At 42.6% G+C, this 18,822-nt stretch overlaps 1 protein-coding gene across 5 annotated transcripts in view; it reads left to right on the top strand.

Annotated features, from left to right (window-relative positions):
* Window positions 1-18,822, top strand: part of LOC120046789 (rhotekin-like) — a 137,471-nt gene that overhangs the window by 95,895 nt on the left and 22,754 nt on the right. For 2 of the 5 annotated variants that reach the window (XM_038992478.1, XM_038992616.1), the window contains exons 4-12: window positions 4,159-4,212; window positions 7,684-7,801; window positions 10,322-10,546; window positions 10,769-10,863; window positions 11,527-11,633; window positions 11,717-11,845; window positions 12,653-12,818; window positions 13,031-13,135; window positions 14,880-15,616. In XM_038992478.1, coding sequence (XP_038848406.1) covers window positions 4,159-4,212; window positions 7,684-7,801; window positions 10,322-10,546; window positions 10,769-10,863; window positions 11,527-11,633; window positions 11,717-11,845; window positions 12,653-12,818; window positions 13,031-13,135; window positions 14,880-15,490 — 1,610 coding nt within the window. In that variant the 3' untranslated portion in view covers window positions 15,491-15,616. Of the gene's footprint in view, window positions 1-4,158; window positions 4,213-7,683; window positions 7,802-10,321; window positions 10,547-10,768; window positions 10,864-11,526; window positions 11,634-11,713; window positions 11,846-12,652; window positions 12,819-13,030; window positions 13,136-14,879; window positions 17,043-18,822 lie in introns of those variants that run through there. The other 3 variants (XM_038992339.1, XM_038992424.1, XM_038992546.1) reach the window with 3 other exon arrangements.

Genomic DNA, 18,822 nt, shown 5'->3' with positions numbered 1-18,822 from the left:
ACCAGACATCACCGGTAACAACGTTGCCTATGGGCACAAACCCATCGTCGCTGGACCAGACAGGACTGGCAAAAAGTGCTCTTCACTGACGAGTTGCGGTTTTGTCTCACCAGGGGTGATAGTCGGATTCGCGTTTATCGTCGAAGGAATGAGCGTTACACCGAGCCCTGTACTCTGGAGCGGGATCGATTTGGAGGTGGAGGGTCCGTCATGGTCTGGGGCGGTGTGTCACAGCATCATCAGACTATTTACACAAATATTTACAAATGTTAAGTTTGCTAAAAATAAACGCAGTTGACCGTGAGAGGATGTTTCATTTTTTACATGTCATTTAGCAGACGCTTTTATCCAAAATGACTTAGTCAGGCGTGCATTTCTTTTTTTAAATGTATTTATGGTCCTGGTATTCGAACCCACAATCTTGGCATTGCAAGCACCATGCTCTACCAACGGAGCCGTATTACCACCCCTATTTGCTATATCTTTAACCAAACTTATAGGAGAGTGTGTCCACAGGCATGGAAGGAAGCTAAAGTAATTCCACTGCCTAAAAATAGTAAAGCACCCTTTGCTGGCTCTAACAGCCGCCCAATCAGTTTGCTGCCTATTCTTAGTAAATTGATGGAGAGGATTGTGTTTGACCAAATACAATGCTATTTTTCAGACAAGTTAACTACTGACTTTTGTCATGTCTTTGGCTATGCCGGATTAAGTGATATGACATGCTATTCTATAAAATCCTTTCTCTGTAATTAATATTACCTGATTGAGCTAATCATGTAAATGTAATTAACTAGAAAGTTGTGGCACCACGAAATAATATTTATAGAGCTGTTATCTTCCGAATAAACTCTTAAAGACCTAGTAATATTTTACATCAATGGCAGTCAATGTTAATCGTCACATTATTTCAGTCTCATCTGAAAGTTGTAAATTCTTGGTTATCTTCACGAACCCTGGCTAACAAGTTGAATCAGCAATACAAAATTGGGTTTAATTATTTATTTACTAAATACCTAACTAATCACACAGAATTACATATACACAGAATGAATCATACCTTGATTACCAATTATGTCATAAAGGAAAACGTCCCTGGTGGGTTGGGTTTGAGTGAAAGAGCGGGAAGACTGAGGAACAAAGGGAGAAGCTGTGCTATCGTAAATACAATATCCTATGCATTCTAAATTACCGCCCATTTGGAAAAGGAAAATGCAATAAATATTTACTCTGAGCTGCGCTTCAATAGGTTGGTGGTAGATGGAAGGCCGTGTTGCTCAACAGAGTCCTTTGTCCTTTGAAGAGTGTCTCTGGTGGTGAACGGGATACGTTGTAGTGTCGTCGTTGTGTGGTAGACGGGATACTCTGTCTGTCCTTTCCTAGCCCACATTTACAGCTGCTGTTGCTAACTCAACGGCTAGGATGTCTCACTTCTTTAGTGAATAAGAGTTCAAAGTTCATACCATTCACAACCAAAGCTCACGCTGAGGTTGGCTTAGTTCTGTAGTTGACATGTTAGTCCTTTTTAACGTATGGACCGTCGTCCTCGGAACAGGAGGTTACATTTTTGTCAAGGGCTTTAAATAGTGGAGGGAGAAGGGTGTGTTTTCATAGTTTTATAACCCATGTCTCTTCACAGGGGCGGGCCACTGATTAGCAGAGCCCTAACCTTATGAAAACCCAAATCTCTCATTTGGAAGCTAAAATTACATTTAATCTTTTCACCAATAATTTTAAATTCAAAGATTTAAATTGCTCAACAATTCCATGTGAATCTGATAACTCTAATGTGTAGACTTTCCACTGTAGAGTTTGTCATCCTATCATTGATGAGAATGTCTCAGATGACAACCGAACTGACATCATATTCATTAAGTACCAACGCATATGTTCAACTGGTCGGATTACAAAAATATGGTACATTTCCCCCCAACTTCTTTGATGTTCCCAGACTCTGTTTAACAAAGGCTATTCAAGAGTCCCTCTGTAGAGTCAAGAGAGAGAGGGAAGGGAGAAAGTTATTTATGGGGGGGGGGTCATAAACCTTACCCACAGGCCAGTGTCATGACACTTTCATCATGGGTATAGAGGGCACTCAACTACTACTGCACTGACTTAGATGACTGATGATTGGTTAATGGTAATGGATAATAAGTTGGAGCTATATTGTTAGGTTTCAGTGCAGCCTTTGATGTTATTGATTATAAATAGAAAAAACAAACTTGCAGTGGCTTTACATCACCTGTCATCACATGGTTGGAGAGTTATTTATCCCCCCCAAAAAACAGAGAATATTATTCAATGGAAGCTTCTCTGACATCAGATATGTACAGTGCGGTGTCCCTCAGGGCAGTTGCCTTGGAACGTTACTCTTCTCTATTTTTACAAATTATTTGCCACTGGTCTTACACAAAGCTAGAATGAGTATGTATGCGGCTGATTCCACACTCTACATGTCAGCACCCAAAACCAGTGAGCTCACTGAAATTTGTGTTTGATTCAAAATATTTAGTACGTTGACATGCACAGTAATAATTCGATATTCAACTGATTATGTCAGTAGGCAGATTATGCAATAGTCATGTAAACACCTTATTCTACTTATCTTAATCGGCGTACGGTCAAAATCGAAATAAGCATCTGCTGATTAAAACACCTGGTTTTCTGGGCAATCTTTTGAATTATCAGGACGTGTAAACATCTTAATGGGCATTCCAGTGGTGTATCTGATCTGCCAGCACCGGGAGCTCAAATCTCTCTCTTTAGCGCGAGTGAAGTGAGTTCGGAACTGGATGTACATGTCTTAGAAGTAGTTTTCACAAACAAACATATATTATGTCCGAAACTCAGAACAAATATGCTTCCCAAAAATAACATGGTCGCTGTGGTAGAACGTTTAGTTTGATTGGCAATTTTCGGCATTGATCAGAGTGCCATCAGGTAGCCTGATTTCAGATGTGTCCATGTAAACAGGATTATTAAAGAAATCGTTCTTCTTCCAAAGCATTTAAATGTTATAATCAAACTATTATATTAATCTGAGTATCCACAATAGTCTCATTATTGTTTGCATGTGAACATACTCCTACTCATTAAAGGGTGTGATCATTGCGCAAGTTGAGGAAGCCAAACTTCTAGGTATAACATTGGATGGTCAGTTATCATGGGCAGTGGTCTGTTATACAATATATTTTTTAGACAAAAGTCAACTGTACTAGTTGTTCAGGCTTTGGTCCTATCTTGATAACTGTCTGGTAATATGGTCATGTACTGCAAAGAAAGACCTAGCAAACCTGCAGCTGGCTCAAAACAGAGCAGCACACCTTTCCCTTAACACACCCATCATTTTTTGTTGTTGTATTGTTTGTATAATGTTTTAGTTGCATTGTTTGGATATCGTTGTATTTTACATTTGTGTGACTTTCCTTGTCTATCAATGTTTTGTTACTTGCCATGTTTTTTGTGGACCCTACGAAGTGTAGCTGCTGCTTCGGCAAAAGCTAATGGGGATCATAATAAACTAAACGAAATAAAAGGATGAGGGTGGGAGTAGAAAGGAAAATAGGTAATTAAAGGATTATGATGAACTGCGCTGGCTCAGTGGGAGGACAGGAGGACAGAGGGCTCTGAGGCCTGTCTGTCTGCTTCGGACTGCTCTCAGATAGAGGGGCACACACACACACAAAGGGAGTTGTTGAGTTGATGAACAGAAGTTGTGACTTATCATTGATTGACTGGGTAGACAGGAAGCCATTTAGCTAGTAAGCTCAGTTCAGAGCATGGACTATGTTAGACTAGACATCCACTGTACAGAAATTCATCATACACACACAAGCGCGCGCACACACACACAGATCACACACCACACACACACAGATCACACACCACACACACACACACAGATCACACACCGAGTGGCATTATGACAGTGACTACCTGATGGAGGAGATAAAAGATCAGGGATCTGTGTGTGTGTGTGTGTGTGTGTGTGTGTGTGTGTGTGTGTGTGTGTGTGTGTGTGTGTGTGTGTGTGTGTGTGTGTGTGTGTGTGTGTGTGTGTGTGTGTGTGTGTGGTACGTGTTTCTGTCTGTGTGTGTGTGTGTACGTTACATTTGTGGCTGATTTCACTGTCACTCTGACTGTCCTTTGTCATTGCAGACCTGCGGATCCCTCTCATGTGGAAAGACACAGAGTACTTCAAGAATAAAGGAGGTGAGGAGTCAGTGTGCAAGAACTGGTGTGAATAGACTCATCAATGTGCTATTATCCATTGCTTTGATTTTGTGTGAAGAGATGTGATGTGAGTCAACTGAGTGAGTGAAGCCATGTGAATCGATTCGAATTTGGGTAAAGTGGTATCCACAAAGCCTCCCAGGGTAGGAGTGCTGATCTAGAATCAGTTTAATCTTTTAGATGATAATGAATAACATTACATGGACAGGTGGGAGATCGGATCCTATGTCAGCACTCCTACTCTGAGACGCTTTGGGCCCTGGGCAAGAAAACTCTTAATGTATTAGAACTGAAGCACTGAACATTTGACCATAACAGTTCATGCTCTTTTAAAAAGACGTGTAGATCTTAACTTCTATACGGCTATTGAAATGTATGTACGTTTCTATTTTTCCCTCTGTAAAGTCAGCAGCTCACTGACAAGCAGACATTCCAACAGTAAGTGATTGGGTATGATGGCCTCGGGCTTAGAAACCTGCCGCGCAGACAGCCCTCTTCTGTTCTGTTGTCTTTGTCTGTGCTACTGCAGCAAAGAGGCCTGGATCTGCGTAGGATCTGGTAATTGTAGTTCTAGGTGCTCTTTTGATACTGCTGTGTTCTGGTTTATATTGACTGCTACGTGTTATGGTAAAAAGACTCCTTGGTGAGGTCTGAAACCCGACTCCTTGGTGAGGTCTGAAACCCGACTCCTTGGTGAGGTCTGAAACCCGACTCCTAGGTGAGGTCTGCATGAGCTAATAGATCTATACGCATACTAATGAACTCCAGGGACAGGAGCCTTGGTGGAGCTTAATGAGGCAATTAGTGCAGGTTGTTAAGTGCAGTGGGAAGATAAGGAAGCCCAAGATGGCAAGGACAGAGTGTGTGCTTTTGATACATGCATACACATACACACCTGCACTCACACTCCCAAATACATTTAGTATAAAATTATACACTCACACTCCCAAATACATGTAGTATAAAATTATACACTCACACTCCCAAATACATTTAGTGTAAAATTATACACTCACACTCCCAAATACATGTAGTATAAAATTATACACTCACACTCCCAAATACATTTAGTATAAAATGATACACTCACACTCCCAAATACATTTAGTGTAAAATTATACACTCACACTCCCAAATACATGTAGTATAAAATTATACACTCACACTCCCAAATACATTTAGTATAAAATGATACACTCACACTCCCAAATACATTTAGTGTAAAATTATACACTCACACTCCCAAATACATGTAGTATAAAATTATACACTCACACTCCCAAATACATTTAGTATAAAATGATACACTCACACTCCCAAATACATTTAGTATAAAATTATACACTCACACTCCCAAATACATTTAGTGTAAAATGATACACTCACACTCCCAAATACATTTAGTGTAAAATTATACACTCACACTCCCAAATACATGTAGTATAAAATTATACACTCACACTCCCAAATACATTTAGTATAAAATGATACTCACACTCCCAAATACATGTAGTATAAAATTATACACTCACACTCCCAAATACATTTAGTATAAAATGATACACTCACACTCCCAAATACATTTAGTGTAAAATTATACACTCACACTCCCAAATACATGTAGTATAAAATTATACACTCACACTCCCAAATACATTTAGTATAAAATGATACACTCACACTCCCAAATACATTTAGTATAAAATTATACACTCACACTCCCAAATACATTTAGTGTAAAATGATACACTCACACTCCCAAATACATTTAGTGTAAAATTATACACTCACACTCCCAAATACATGTAGTATAAAATTATACACTCACACTCCCAAATACATTTAGTATAAAATGATACACTCACACTCCCAAATACATTTAGTGTAAAATTATACACTCACACTCCCAAATACATGTAGTATAAAATTATACACTCACACTCCCAAATACATTTAGTGTAAAATGATACACTCACACTCCCAAATACATTTAGTGTAAAATGATACACTCACACTCCCAAATACATTTAGTGTAAAATTATACACTCACACTCCCAAATACATGTAGTATAAAATTATACACTCACACTCCCAAATACATTTAGTGTAAAATGATACACTCACACTCCCAAATACATTTAGTGTAAAATGATACACTCACACACCGTGCTGCATGTGAAGAACACTCTTAAAGCTACTTAGGCCAGACTCTCACAGTGCGGCTGTCCAAGTCCAACAGCTGCTAGAGTTGGTGTTGTTCCTCCCAGTCTGGCCAGTGTGACAGCCAAACCCACAATCCTCCAATCATTTACTCTGTAGCCTCCGTCTGTTTAAAACATCCACAGAGGGTGCAGATAGTGCCAGAGGAGTTCTCAAGTGGGGAAATCTAGTCAAATGTCTTCCACATGCTGCTTTTCTCACTTCTCTCTCTCTCTCTCTACCTCTCTCTCTCTCTACCTCTCTACCTCTACCTCTCTCTCTACCTCTACCTCTCTCTCTACCTCTATCTCTCTCTCTCGCTCTCCCTCTACCTCTCTCTCTCTCTCTACCTCTCTCTCTCTCTCTCTACCTCTCTCTCTCTCTCTCTACCTCTCTCTCTCTCTCTCTACCTCTCTCTCTCTCTCTCTACCTCTCTCTCTCTCTCTCTCTACCTCTCTCTCTCTCTCTCTCTCTACCTCTCTCTCTCTCTCTCTCTCTACCTCTCTCTCTCTCTCTCTCTACCTCTCTCTCTCTACCTCTCTCTCTCTACCTCTCTCTCTCTACCTCTCTCTACCTCTCTCTCTCTACCTCTCTCTCTCTACCTCTCTCTCTCTCTCTCTCTCTCTACCTCTCTCTCTCTCTACCTCTCTCTCTCTCTCTCTACCTCTCTCTCTCTCTCTCTCTCTCTCTCTACCTCTCTCTCTACCTCTCTCTCTACCTCTCTCTCTACCTCTCTCTACCTCTCTCTACCTCTCTCTACCTCTCTCTCTACCTCTCTCTACCTCTCTCTCTACCTCTCTCTACCTCTCTACCTCTCTCTCTCTACCTCTCTACCTCTCTCTGTCTACCTCTCTCTCTCTCTCTGTCTACCTCTCTCTCTCTCTGTCTACCTCTCTCTCTCTCTCTGTCTACCTCTCTCTCTCTCTCTCTCTGTCTACCTCTATCTCTCGCTCTGTCTACCTCTCTCTCTCGCTCTGTCTACCTCTCTCTCTCGCTCTGTCTACCTCTCTCTCGCTCTGTCTACCTCTCTCTCGCTCTGTCTACCTCTCTCTCGCTCTGTCTACCTCTCTCGCTCTGTCTACCTCTCTCTCGCTCTACCTCTCTCTCTCTCTACCTCTCTCTCTACCTCTCTCTCTCTCTCTCTCTACCTCTCTCTCTCTCTCTCTCTCTACCTCTCTCTCTCTCTCTCTCTCTACCTCTCTCTCTCTCTCTACCTCTCTCTCTCTCTACCTCTCTCTCTACCTCTCTCAGAGCTGCATCGGTGTGCAGTGTTCTGTCTGCTCCAGGTGGGGGCGGAGATCCACGACACAGACATGGTGATAGTGGACCGGACACTCACCGACATCTGCTTTGACAACACCATAGTGTTGTAAGTCCTATTTGGGTTGTGTTGTATCTAAGGCTGCGTTTACACAATTATTGGCAAAAGAGCTAATCTGATTGGTCAAAAGACCAATTAGTGGAAATATATCAGAATTGGGCTGCCTGTGTAAACACAGCCTTGCTGTCTTATCTTTCATATAGAGAGTGTTGTTTGGTCTGTATAAGGGCATGTTTATTTAATGTCATGATTGTATGATAAAGATAGATAAGATTAAGGTAGATAATGGATATATTTTTGAAATCCTGTATCAGTAACTGATACATATATAGTACCAGTCAAAAGTTTGAACACACCTACTCATTCAAGGGTTTTTCTTTATTTTTACTGTTTTCTACATTGTAGAATAATAGTGAAGACATCAAAACTATGAAATAACACATATGGAATCATGTAGTAATCAAAAGAGTGTTCAACAAATCAAAATACATTTTATATTTGAGATTCTTCAAAGTAGCCACCCTTTGCCTTGATGACAGCTTTGCACACTCTCAACCAGCTTTACCTGGAATGCTTTTCCAACAGTTTTGAAGGAGTCCCCACATATGCTGAGCACTTGTTGACTGCTTTTCTTTCACTCTGTGGCCCAAATCTTCCAAAACCATCTCAATTGGGTTGAGGTCGGGTGATTGTGGAGGCCGGGTCATCTGATGCAGCACTCCATCACTCTCCTTCTTGGTCAAATAGCCCTTACACAGCCTGGAGGTCTGTTGGGTCATTGTCCTGTTGAAAAACAAATGACAGTCCCACTAAGTGCAAACCATGTGGGATGGCATATCGCTGCAGAATGCTGTGGTAGCCATGCTGGTTAAGTGTGCCTTGAATTCTAAACAAATTACTGACAGTGTCACCAGCAATGTACCATCACACCTGCGCCTCCATGCTTCACGGTGGGAACCACACATGCGGAGATCATCCGTTCACCTACTCTGCATCTCACAAAGACACGGCGGTTGGAACCAAAAATCTGAAATTTGGACTCATCAGACCAAAGGACAGATTTCCACCGGTCTAATATCCATTGCTTGTGTTTCTTGGCCCAAGAAAGTCTCTTGTTCTTATTGGTGTCCTTTAGTAGTGGTTTCTTTGCAGCAATTCGACCACGAAGGCCTGATTCACACAGTCTCCTCTAAACAGTTGATGTTGAGATGTCTCTGTTACTTGAACTTTGTGAAGCATTTATTTGGGATGCAATTTCTGAGGCTGGTAACTCTAATGAACTTATCCTCAGTAGTAGAGGTAACTCTTGGTCTTCCTTTCCTGTGGCGTTACTCATGAGAGCCAGTTTCAACATAGTGCTTGATGGTTTTTCCGACTGCAGTTGAAGAAACGTTAAAAGTTCTTGACATTTTCCGCATTGACTGACCTTCATGTCTTAAAGTAATGATGGACTGTCGTTTGTCTTTGCTTATTTGTTCTGTTCTTGCCATAACATGGACTTGGTCTTTTACCAAATAGGGCTATCTTCTATATACCCCCCTACCTTGTCACAACACAACTGATTGGCTCAAACACATTAAGAAGGAAAGACATTCCACAAATGAACTTTTAACAAGGAATACCTGTTAATTGAAATGCATTCCAGGTGATTACCTCATGAAGCTGGTTGAGAGAATGCCAAGAGTTTGCAAAGCTGTCACCAAGGCAAAGGGTGGTTACTTTGAGGAATCTCAAATATAAAATATATTTTGATTTGTTTATCACTTTTATGATTACTAAATATTCCATGTGTTATTTCATCGTTTTGGTGTCTTCACTATTATCCTACAATGTAGAAAATAGTAAAAATAAAGAAAAACCCTTGAATGAGTAGGTGTCCAAACTTTTGACTGGTACTGTACACTGACTGTACAAACCATTATGAACACCTGCTCTTTCCATGACATAGACTGACAGGTGGATCCAGGTGAAAGCTATGATCCTTTATTGATGTCACTTGTTAAATCCACTTCAATCAGTGTAGATGAAGGGGAGGAGACAGGTGAAAGAAGGATGTTTAAGCCTTGAGATTATTGAGACATGGATTGTGTATGTGTGCCATTCACCAGTTGAGGGTGAATGGGCAAGACAAAATATTTTAGTATGGTAGTAGGTGCCAGGCGCATTGGTTTGTGTTATGAACTGCAATGTTGCTGGGGTTTTCACGCTCAACAGTTTCCCGTATGTATCAAGAATGGTCCACCACCCAAAGGACATCCAGCCAACTTGACACAACTGTGGGAAGCATTGGAGTCAACATGGACCAGCATCCCTGTAGAACACGTTCAACACCTTGAAGAGTCCATGACCTGACAAATTGAGGCTGTTCTGAGAGCAAAAGGGTCTGCAACTGAATATTAGGAAGGTGTTCTTAATGTTTGTACACTCAGTGTACATTCTGTGTATGTATAAGCATGTGTTTTCGGTGTGTGTGACTGTGTGTGTTTGTATATATTTGTTTTTGCTGTGTGCATGCATTTCTATGCACGTATAACTGTGTATCTCTCCATATGTGTTTGCCGTATCAAGCAGCGAGGCCAGCCCGGGATTTGAGCTGCGCGTGGAGATGTACAGCTGCTGTTCAGAGGAGGACTACTCGACAGGGAGCACGTCTCGGAAACTAGCCAGCAAACTGAGCAGCTCTCTGGGCCGTTCGGCAGGGAAGAAGCTCCGCGTCGCCATGGACCCTGGAGCCTGCAGCCCCATCAGCAACGGAGGAGGAGCCACGCTGCTGCTGCCTCTGCCCACAGTGGTGTGAGTGTGTTTATGTTGTGTACACACGCTACTTCTCTAGTGATATTCACACACCCTGAGACGTATTTCTAGGCATGTAGTGTACAGTCATTCATACAGACACACGTATGCAGTCCTGCAGCGAAACACCCACACAAAGTCACTGACGTAGACACCGACGTGTGTATTTAGTACCACAGTCACACAGCTCACCAGTGCCTCTGCCATGTGTTCTGTTCACAGGGGACCGAAGTACCATCTCTTGGCCCACACCACCCTGTCACTGTCACACGTCCAGGACAGCTTCCGCACACATGACCTCAGCATCTCGGGCAACGGTAGATCACAGTAGGGATGTGGTTTATCCATGTACAGTAAATATGGGTCAGACTTCTCTTTCTCTCCCTCCCTCTGTTTCAGTACCTCTCGCTCTCTCAGCCCTCCACACCTCTCTGATTCAGAGGGGTTGGGTTAAATGCAGAAGACAACATTTTGGTTGAATGCATTGTTGTGCTACTGACTAGATATCCTCTTTCCCCATGTCTTTCTCTCTCCATTTATCCCAGTCTCCCTCCCTCTCCCAGCCACGATGTTAGCTGTCTGACAGTCATTGTCAAGGTCATAGTAATAAATTGGAGTCAGTGCTGTGTAAAACTCCAATGATGAGGTGTACAGGGGAGTAGACACCATGACATGTGCTGCTGCTTAATTCATTGCCCCTTACTTACAGCTGTAATAAAGTTTGATGGGCACTCCACTGTTGTTCGGGGCTCACCTTGCAGCTGTGACACTTTTATTCCCTGCTATTGTGTGTGTGTGTGTGTGTGTGTGTGTGTGTGTGTGTGTGTGTGTGTGTGTGTGTGTGTGTGTGTGTGTGTGTGTGTGTGTGTGTGTGTGTGTGTGTGTGTGTGTGTGTGTGTGTGTGTGTGTGTGTGTGTGTGTGTGTGTGTGTGTAGATGTTTCATTCCTTTCTCTCTCTATCCCCCTGTCGTTCCCTGTAGAGGAGTGTTCACACTGGGTGCCTCTCTACGGCAATGTGTGTTGTCGCCTGGCTGCCCAGCCTCACTGTATGACCCAACAGATGATGAGCGGCTGCTTGAAGGTCAAGGTGAGGGTGTCTGTGTGTGTTTGAGAGGATAGCAAGGCATGTCTCTCTCTCTCTCTAATTAGCGTCTCTATCTCTCACAGCAGTTTGGAGGTGACCCTCAGAGTTGGACAAACGTCTACGGCGTCCTTAAAGGGACAAACCTTTTCTGTTACCACCGGCAAGAGGATGTAGAGGCTAACATAGAGCCGGCTTTTACCATTTCCATCAATAAGGTCAGTGGATGGAGAAAAAAAACGTCCCACATACGCACACTCTCAACATGAAACAATAAAGCATGCTAGCTGGTGGCCCCTGACCCACAGCAAAAAGTCCTCATTCAGCTTCAGACAGAGACAGTTCTGTAGAATCATGCATCAATCAGCAGCTCTGACTGCTCTGCTCTCAGGATCAAGCTGAACCCAGTGAGGCGGAACAGGGCACTGCTGCCACCTACTGGTGGGGATGGGGAAATACATTTGGAGTACTGTCTTTAGGGTGTCACAATAATATCTCCTTTCTCCTGAAATGTACACTCGTTTACTACTTCCCAAAGCATTGGATTGGTGGAGGCATGGGCTACAGGAAGTTTCCACCCATTATACCAGTCATTTCCTTTCAAATTAGTGAAGGGAAGTGAACATGTGCACACTTTGGGAGGAATGAGAGACAATTGGGACGTATTTAACTAGGCAAGTCAGTTATGAACAAATTCTTATTTACAATGACGGCCTACCCCGGGCCAAACCTGGACCATGCTGGGCCAATTGTGCACCGCCCTATGGGACTCTCAATCACGGCCGGATGTGATACAGCCTGGATAGCTGATAACTGGGACAGATTCATGCTTGAGGTTACTTGAGTGGACTTGGCATATATGTCACTCACTGCTCTGTGTGTCAGTAAGTGCATTCACGCACTGTGAGTTGACGAGAAAATAAATGCTTTGATGCTTAAATTCATCTTTTTGGGGGGGTTATTGAATCATTTGGTCAAATGCAACACTATTAGCTGATTGTGTGTGTGTGTATCCGGTGTGTTAGAAGACGAGAATACGGGCGTCGGAGAAGGACCGCCACAATAAGGCCCAGAGTATCTGTATCAGTAACCATTATGGAGGAGAGGAGGTGACACACACACTCTCAGCAGACAGTCGTGAAGACACACACCGCTGGATGGAGGCCTTCTGGCAACAGTTCTATGACATGAGTAAGTAGGCTGATCACATGATTAGGGGCCTGAGTTCTTCATTGGTGAGCTCAGGGGAAAACTCCTGGCCCTAGAGTAGACATACACACCCTACACTATAGGTCCTGATATGCTCTTGTTCATGTGCTCATTGACTCCTGATGTGTCGTTAGTGGTTTTCTCAGGTTGATTGGATGTTGGAAGATGACTGACAGTTTCCTTCTTCCCTGCAGGCCAATGGAAGCAGTGCTGTGACGACTTAATGAAGATTGAGCTGCCATCGCCCCGGAAACCAACCCTGGTCACATCGAAACAGGGTTCTCTTTACCACGAAATGGGTAAGACAGCGACCCAAATTGTCCATAATACTTTTTATATGATTCAGTAATATGTTGTGGACACTTAGACTTGAGTTTCTTTCCGCTTTTATTTATTAGTAATAAATCTAGAACATATAGTAATTTGTTAGTTAGTTTATAAGTTTAGGGTTACAAAAATCATAGCTTAATAATAGGTTAATAGGTTTACAAAAACAAATACATTTAAATATATACGGAACAAAAATATATAAATACAACATGCAACAATTTCAATGATTTTACTCAGTTACAGTTCATATAAGGAAATCAGTCAATAGAAATAAATAAATGAGGCACTAATCTATAGATTTCACATGACGGGGCAGGGGCGCAGCCATGGGTAGGCCCACCCACTTGGGAGACAGGCCCAGCCAATAAATAAAAAATCCCGGAAAAAATGGCTTTATTACAGACAGAAATACTTCTCAATTTCATCAGCTGTCGGGGTGGCTGGTCTCAGATGATCCCACAGGTAAAGAAGCCGGATGTGGAGGTCCTGGGCTGGCGTGGTTATACGTGGTCTGCAGTTGTGTGGCTGGTTCAATGTACTGCCAAATTCTCTAAAACAACCTTGGAGGCGGCTTATGGTAGAGAAATTCTCTGTCAACAGCTCTGGTGGACATTCCTGCAGTCAGCATGCCAATTGCACACTCCATCAAAACTTGAGACATCTGTGTCATTTTGTTGTGTGACAAAACTGCACATTTTAGAGTGGCCTTTTATTGTCCTCAGCACCAGGTGCATCTGTGTAATGATCATGCTGTTTAATCAGCTTCTTGATATGCCACACCTGTCAGGTGGATGGATTATCTTGGCAAAAGAGAAATGCTCACTACCAGGGATGTAAACAAATGTGTGGGCAAAATCTTAGAGAAATACGTTTTTTGTGCGTATGGAACATTTCTGGGATTTTTATTTCAGCTCATGAAACATGGGACCAACACTTTAAATTTTGTTCAGTATATTTCCAGAGGATTATAGTCCCCTTAACCACATGCGTGTTTCTGACTGTTCTAACAGTGGTGGTACATATGCATGAGCTCTCCATCGGACTCTACTCTGAGCTGCCTGCCACCACACTAGCACACCAACCAACCTCTATGCATAATGGATGGAAGTGTTCTTTTCTCTGACGTGCTGACTCTCTCTCTCTCTTCCTTTATCTCTCTCTCTCTTTGTGTTTCTCATTCCTTCCTTTTTGGCTATCACCTTCCCTGCCACTCTCCCTTGTTCCTGTGCTCAAATTACATTTCCCCCCTTTTTCCCACCATTATCATTCTATTCCCATCATTGTTAATTTTACACTCCAATGGAATTCTAATATTCATACATTCTAAATGAACTCCTTTTTACCGCGTTATGCACATCAATTTATTCCCCAAATCATGTATCACAACTTTATTTCACCCTGCCCGTCAATGCACATACCTGCCCCCCCCCCCTGGACCCTAGCCCCCCTCACCATCCCGTCCTGTGAGGGTATCTTGCTGCAGGATAATGCTGTGTCTGCTGAGATTCGTGCTCTGCTCTCCTCCTATTACAACGACAGGTGAAGTACCAGTGGGGTCCACTCACACACTGCAGTATTGAACCTGACCCCACCCCCCCCTTCAACTAGCATCACCAAGTCTAGGTCTAGCCTCTCTGAACTGTATTCCACTGTCTCAGCGTTATTAGGACGGTCTGTCCGACCACAGTAATGACTTTCCTCTGTTCCTCCTAGTTATTGACACCTCTGATGACATCAGTACGGTGACGGACATCCTGGCGCGGCGGATGGAGGAGCTGGAGCTGAGGAGCCAGCTGGGGACCTCTCCTCCCTGGATGTCCCTGTTCGAGGAGTCTCCTGGTTGCCCCCGCACCCACAACCGCCTCCCCCACAGCCCCCTGCGCTGCCCCCGGCCCGGCCTGCTCTCCTCAGAAGCCAGCCTGACCTCGGACAGCGACAGCCCCTGCAGCACCAGCCCTTGCTCCCGCTACAGTGGCTGGGCAGAGCCCCTCTCCCTCTCCTCCCCCTCCTCACACTTCCGCCCCCGCACCCTCTCCCTGGACGCCAAGCTCAGCACCCTCAGGGGCAGGGGGTATGGAGGGGTGTTACAGTGCTCCTGTCAGCCCCCCTCCTCCTCCTCCCTTGCCCCCATCCCAGCCCAATGCGTCCCCCAGGCCACCCTGTCCTGCTCCAGCTCTACCTCCAGTAACAGCTCCAGCGAGGGCAGCCACAGCCCTGAGTTGTCAGACGGCACCCCTTTCTCACGCCCCTCTTCGGCCCGTCAGAGCCTCAGGAACTTGAGGGCTAAACTGGACCCCCGGAATTGGCTCCAGAGCCAGGTATAACCCAGCTCAGACCCCACTCATCTAAACCACAGAGCCAGGTATAACCCAGCTCAGACCCCACTCATCTAAACCACAGAGCCAGGTATAACCCAGCTCAGACCCCACTCATCTAAACCACAGAGCCAGGTATAACCCAGCTCAGACCCCCAGATCACCCAAGGTCCTGGTAAGAACTGACAGGAAGGAAGCCCCCACTTCCTCTCTGATGAAAGGGCGTTGGTATTAACTGGAATGACTTCACTCTAATGACAGGAGAATTGTGAATTGTCAGTGTATGGGAATGTTTAGTATCTGAATGTGGTCAGAGGGTTGTTGGTGTAACTTGTGATCTATTCAAATGGCTAGACCCACTGTCGCCTGTAATAGCAATTAAATCCTGCCAGAAAAAGTCCTCTGAAACTACTAATACACTGATTTGCTTATTGCATGATAGTGCTCGAAGTCGAGGAATGTGTTGTTTCAGATCTTTAAACTTCTCAGAAAGTGAATGAATTTTGAAAGCTCAACTTAATGCAACTGTGCTCCCATTAATTTACTGTGCTACTTGTTACTACTGTGATAACATCAGGGTCACTTCCTCGGCTGGGTTTCCAGAACTTCCCCTACATTCATTAACACATTGTAGGCCTAATACACATCAACCAATATTTGAGTTCACCAGGACATTCCGTTAAGAAACTGACAACAATTATTTGTACCAATGTATGGAGTAATTATAATGAATTGAAGGAAGCCTAAGGTAATGTACTACATAATCACGAGAAGCCATATTAACTCCTGTGTTACACTGCCTCATTCAAGTTCCGGGGTGCAAATGTACTGACTGAAGAGCGTAGAACCTGGGAATGTGCATACATGGGTGAAGAGTTTTGGAATCCCACAACTCTGACCTCTTTGTTGATTTATAGCTTAGTTTGTGGTACTACAGTCATAACGTTATGCCCGGCAAACCGGTCTCAGAATTCTGCTGCAATATGATATGAAACATTGTAATCGATCAAATATGCAATGCAGGAAATATTGATCTCTAGAAAATATTGTGTTGTGTTTTTTGTCTTAAAATAGTGTAGTCTTTCACCTAATGCCAAGCAGCTGATTGTATTGGTTAAGTGATGAGGTGGGCAGGGGTAGGTGTGTCCCTGGTCTGTGCAGTAAAGCCTAACAATCCCTGTGCTTCTAATGGACTTTCTAACATGCCACTGTGTCCCAAGGGCTCACAGCTGGCTCACTCCTTTTTACTCAGAGTAAAACAACTGTACATGCTTCAAAGTGGCATTTGTTACTGTAAAGTTTTTTTAATAAGTTAACAAAACTCTTCTTTTTCTTATACATTATTACGTGATTGATTTTGTTATAAATACAGCTATATTGATTTATTTTAACAGATTGCATATCTATAACTGTGTCTAATAGATAACATTGAATGTTAACAAGAGTGTCTTGTGTTAGCAGACTGTCTGCATGCACGTCATCCTGGGGGAGAAAGAAATAAGGACTCAGTCATGTTTTAAATATTGTATTAAACATAACAATAATAAATGGTGTATCCATTCAGAAACAGCCTTGGATTATTTATTCTGTCATATCTCTCCTTTTAGTGGAAATGATATACATCATATAATCCCAGTAGAAATGTCACGTCAGTATGACATGAGGATTAAAGCCATCCACTAACCCTAGATCAAACATCACTCTCGATCAAACACCATGTGCTTTTTGTCAATGTTGACTAACTCTGTGTCAGTTGACCAAAAACCTATGTCAACACAGACCCATTCAATTTACAGAGCATGTCCACACACTTTATTCAAAATAAATAATAAAACGAGTGCATGCCAAAGTATTTTGTTTATATATAGTTTAGAGACGGAATTAATATTTCATCCATTTAAAATTGAAGTCTGAATGTACTCCAAGAGCCATTGACCTAGTTATCACGATCATTCTCTGCACACGGAATCCAAGGCTGCGTCGCGATTCTCCACCCGTCTCCCAGTGTGCACTTCCACACATTAACAGTCATGGATTTAAAATAATTGTGAATTGGTAAAATCCTTTGCTAGACAGAGTTTCCACCATTGTTAAATCTATGATGTGGAGTGTAAAAGTGCACACTTTGGGAAAAGGGTAAAGAATTGGGAAGCAGCCAAACTGTCACATGAATCTTTCAATAGGAATTTGTGCTTGTTGTTAAATGCCATTTTCACAGTGTTGAAAGGAAAAACCACACAGTAACTGGATTGTCTCATTTCAAGAATGTGCTAACACTTTTATTCTATTGCGAGTGTGATGGATTATACAGTGCGGGGCTTTTTCTGGATTAAAATGGGGTTTAGGTGGGGGGCATGGCCAATGGTGCAGCTGTTGACTTAATCACTGAAATAAAAGCTAGGGAGAATTTTTTTTTTTTTAATTAATGGATGTTGTTTGAGTCACTCAGATAGCATAAACCATGGCAAAATGTGTAGAATTGTAGGACATTTTCTTAAAAGAAAAAAGTCAGCCTCATTGCAAAATGTGTAGAATTGCAGGAACTTTATTCTCTTTGAGAACTAACAAATACTTAGAGGCCCTCCTGTTGGCCCCAGTGACTACATGTAGCTGTTCTAAAGCAAAGTTCCTGCAATTCTACACATTTTGCAATGAGGCTGACTTTTTTTCTTTAAAGAAAATGTCCTACAATTCTACACATTTTGCAATGACACACAAATCTAAAAGTTTGAGTGACTCAAACAAAATCCATAAAAAAATGTTTTTTTAAATTATTCTCCCTGACTGTCTAGCTTTTATTTCAGTGATTGTTAGTTCTCAAAGATAATCCTAGTTATAAATATATAGGCCCATTTATCTTTTCTACATACTTTATATCTGTTTTTAGTCAATCAAGTTTTATTGGTCACATACACATATTTAGCAGATGTTATTGCGGGTGTAGCGAAAATCCTTGTGTTCCTAGCTCTAACAGTGCAGTAGTATCTAAAAACAATTCACAACAATACACACAAATCTAAAAGTAAAATAATGGAATTAATAAATATATAAATATTAGATAACACTGACAAAAAAAATCCGCCCCGAAAATGTTATTTTTTTTTATTCATAGGCGGCCCGAAAAAAAACTTGGCCCGCCCAAGACTAGTGTTACAAAATATATAGGTCTCCTCCACCAGCTCCCTCTCTCTTAGCCTGGGGGACAAGGTTATAAAAGATACTGCTGAGTCATGCCCTCTGTCTGTCTGTGTCTGTTGGTCTCTGTGTAGGTGTTGTGCTGTCACATTGTGTCCCCTAAGGGAACTATGTTATTCATCTCCAGTCCAAGCGGGCCTCCCTAT

This window comes from Salvelinus namaycush, chromosome 1, assembly GCF_016432855.1.
Source record: "Salvelinus namaycush isolate Seneca chromosome 1, SaNama_1.0, whole genome shotgun sequence".
Classification (NCBI taxonomy): domain Eukaryota; kingdom Metazoa; phylum Chordata; class Actinopteri; order Salmoniformes; family Salmonidae; genus Salvelinus; species Salvelinus namaycush.
This window is presented reverse-complemented; position numbering and strand designations above follow the sequence as displayed.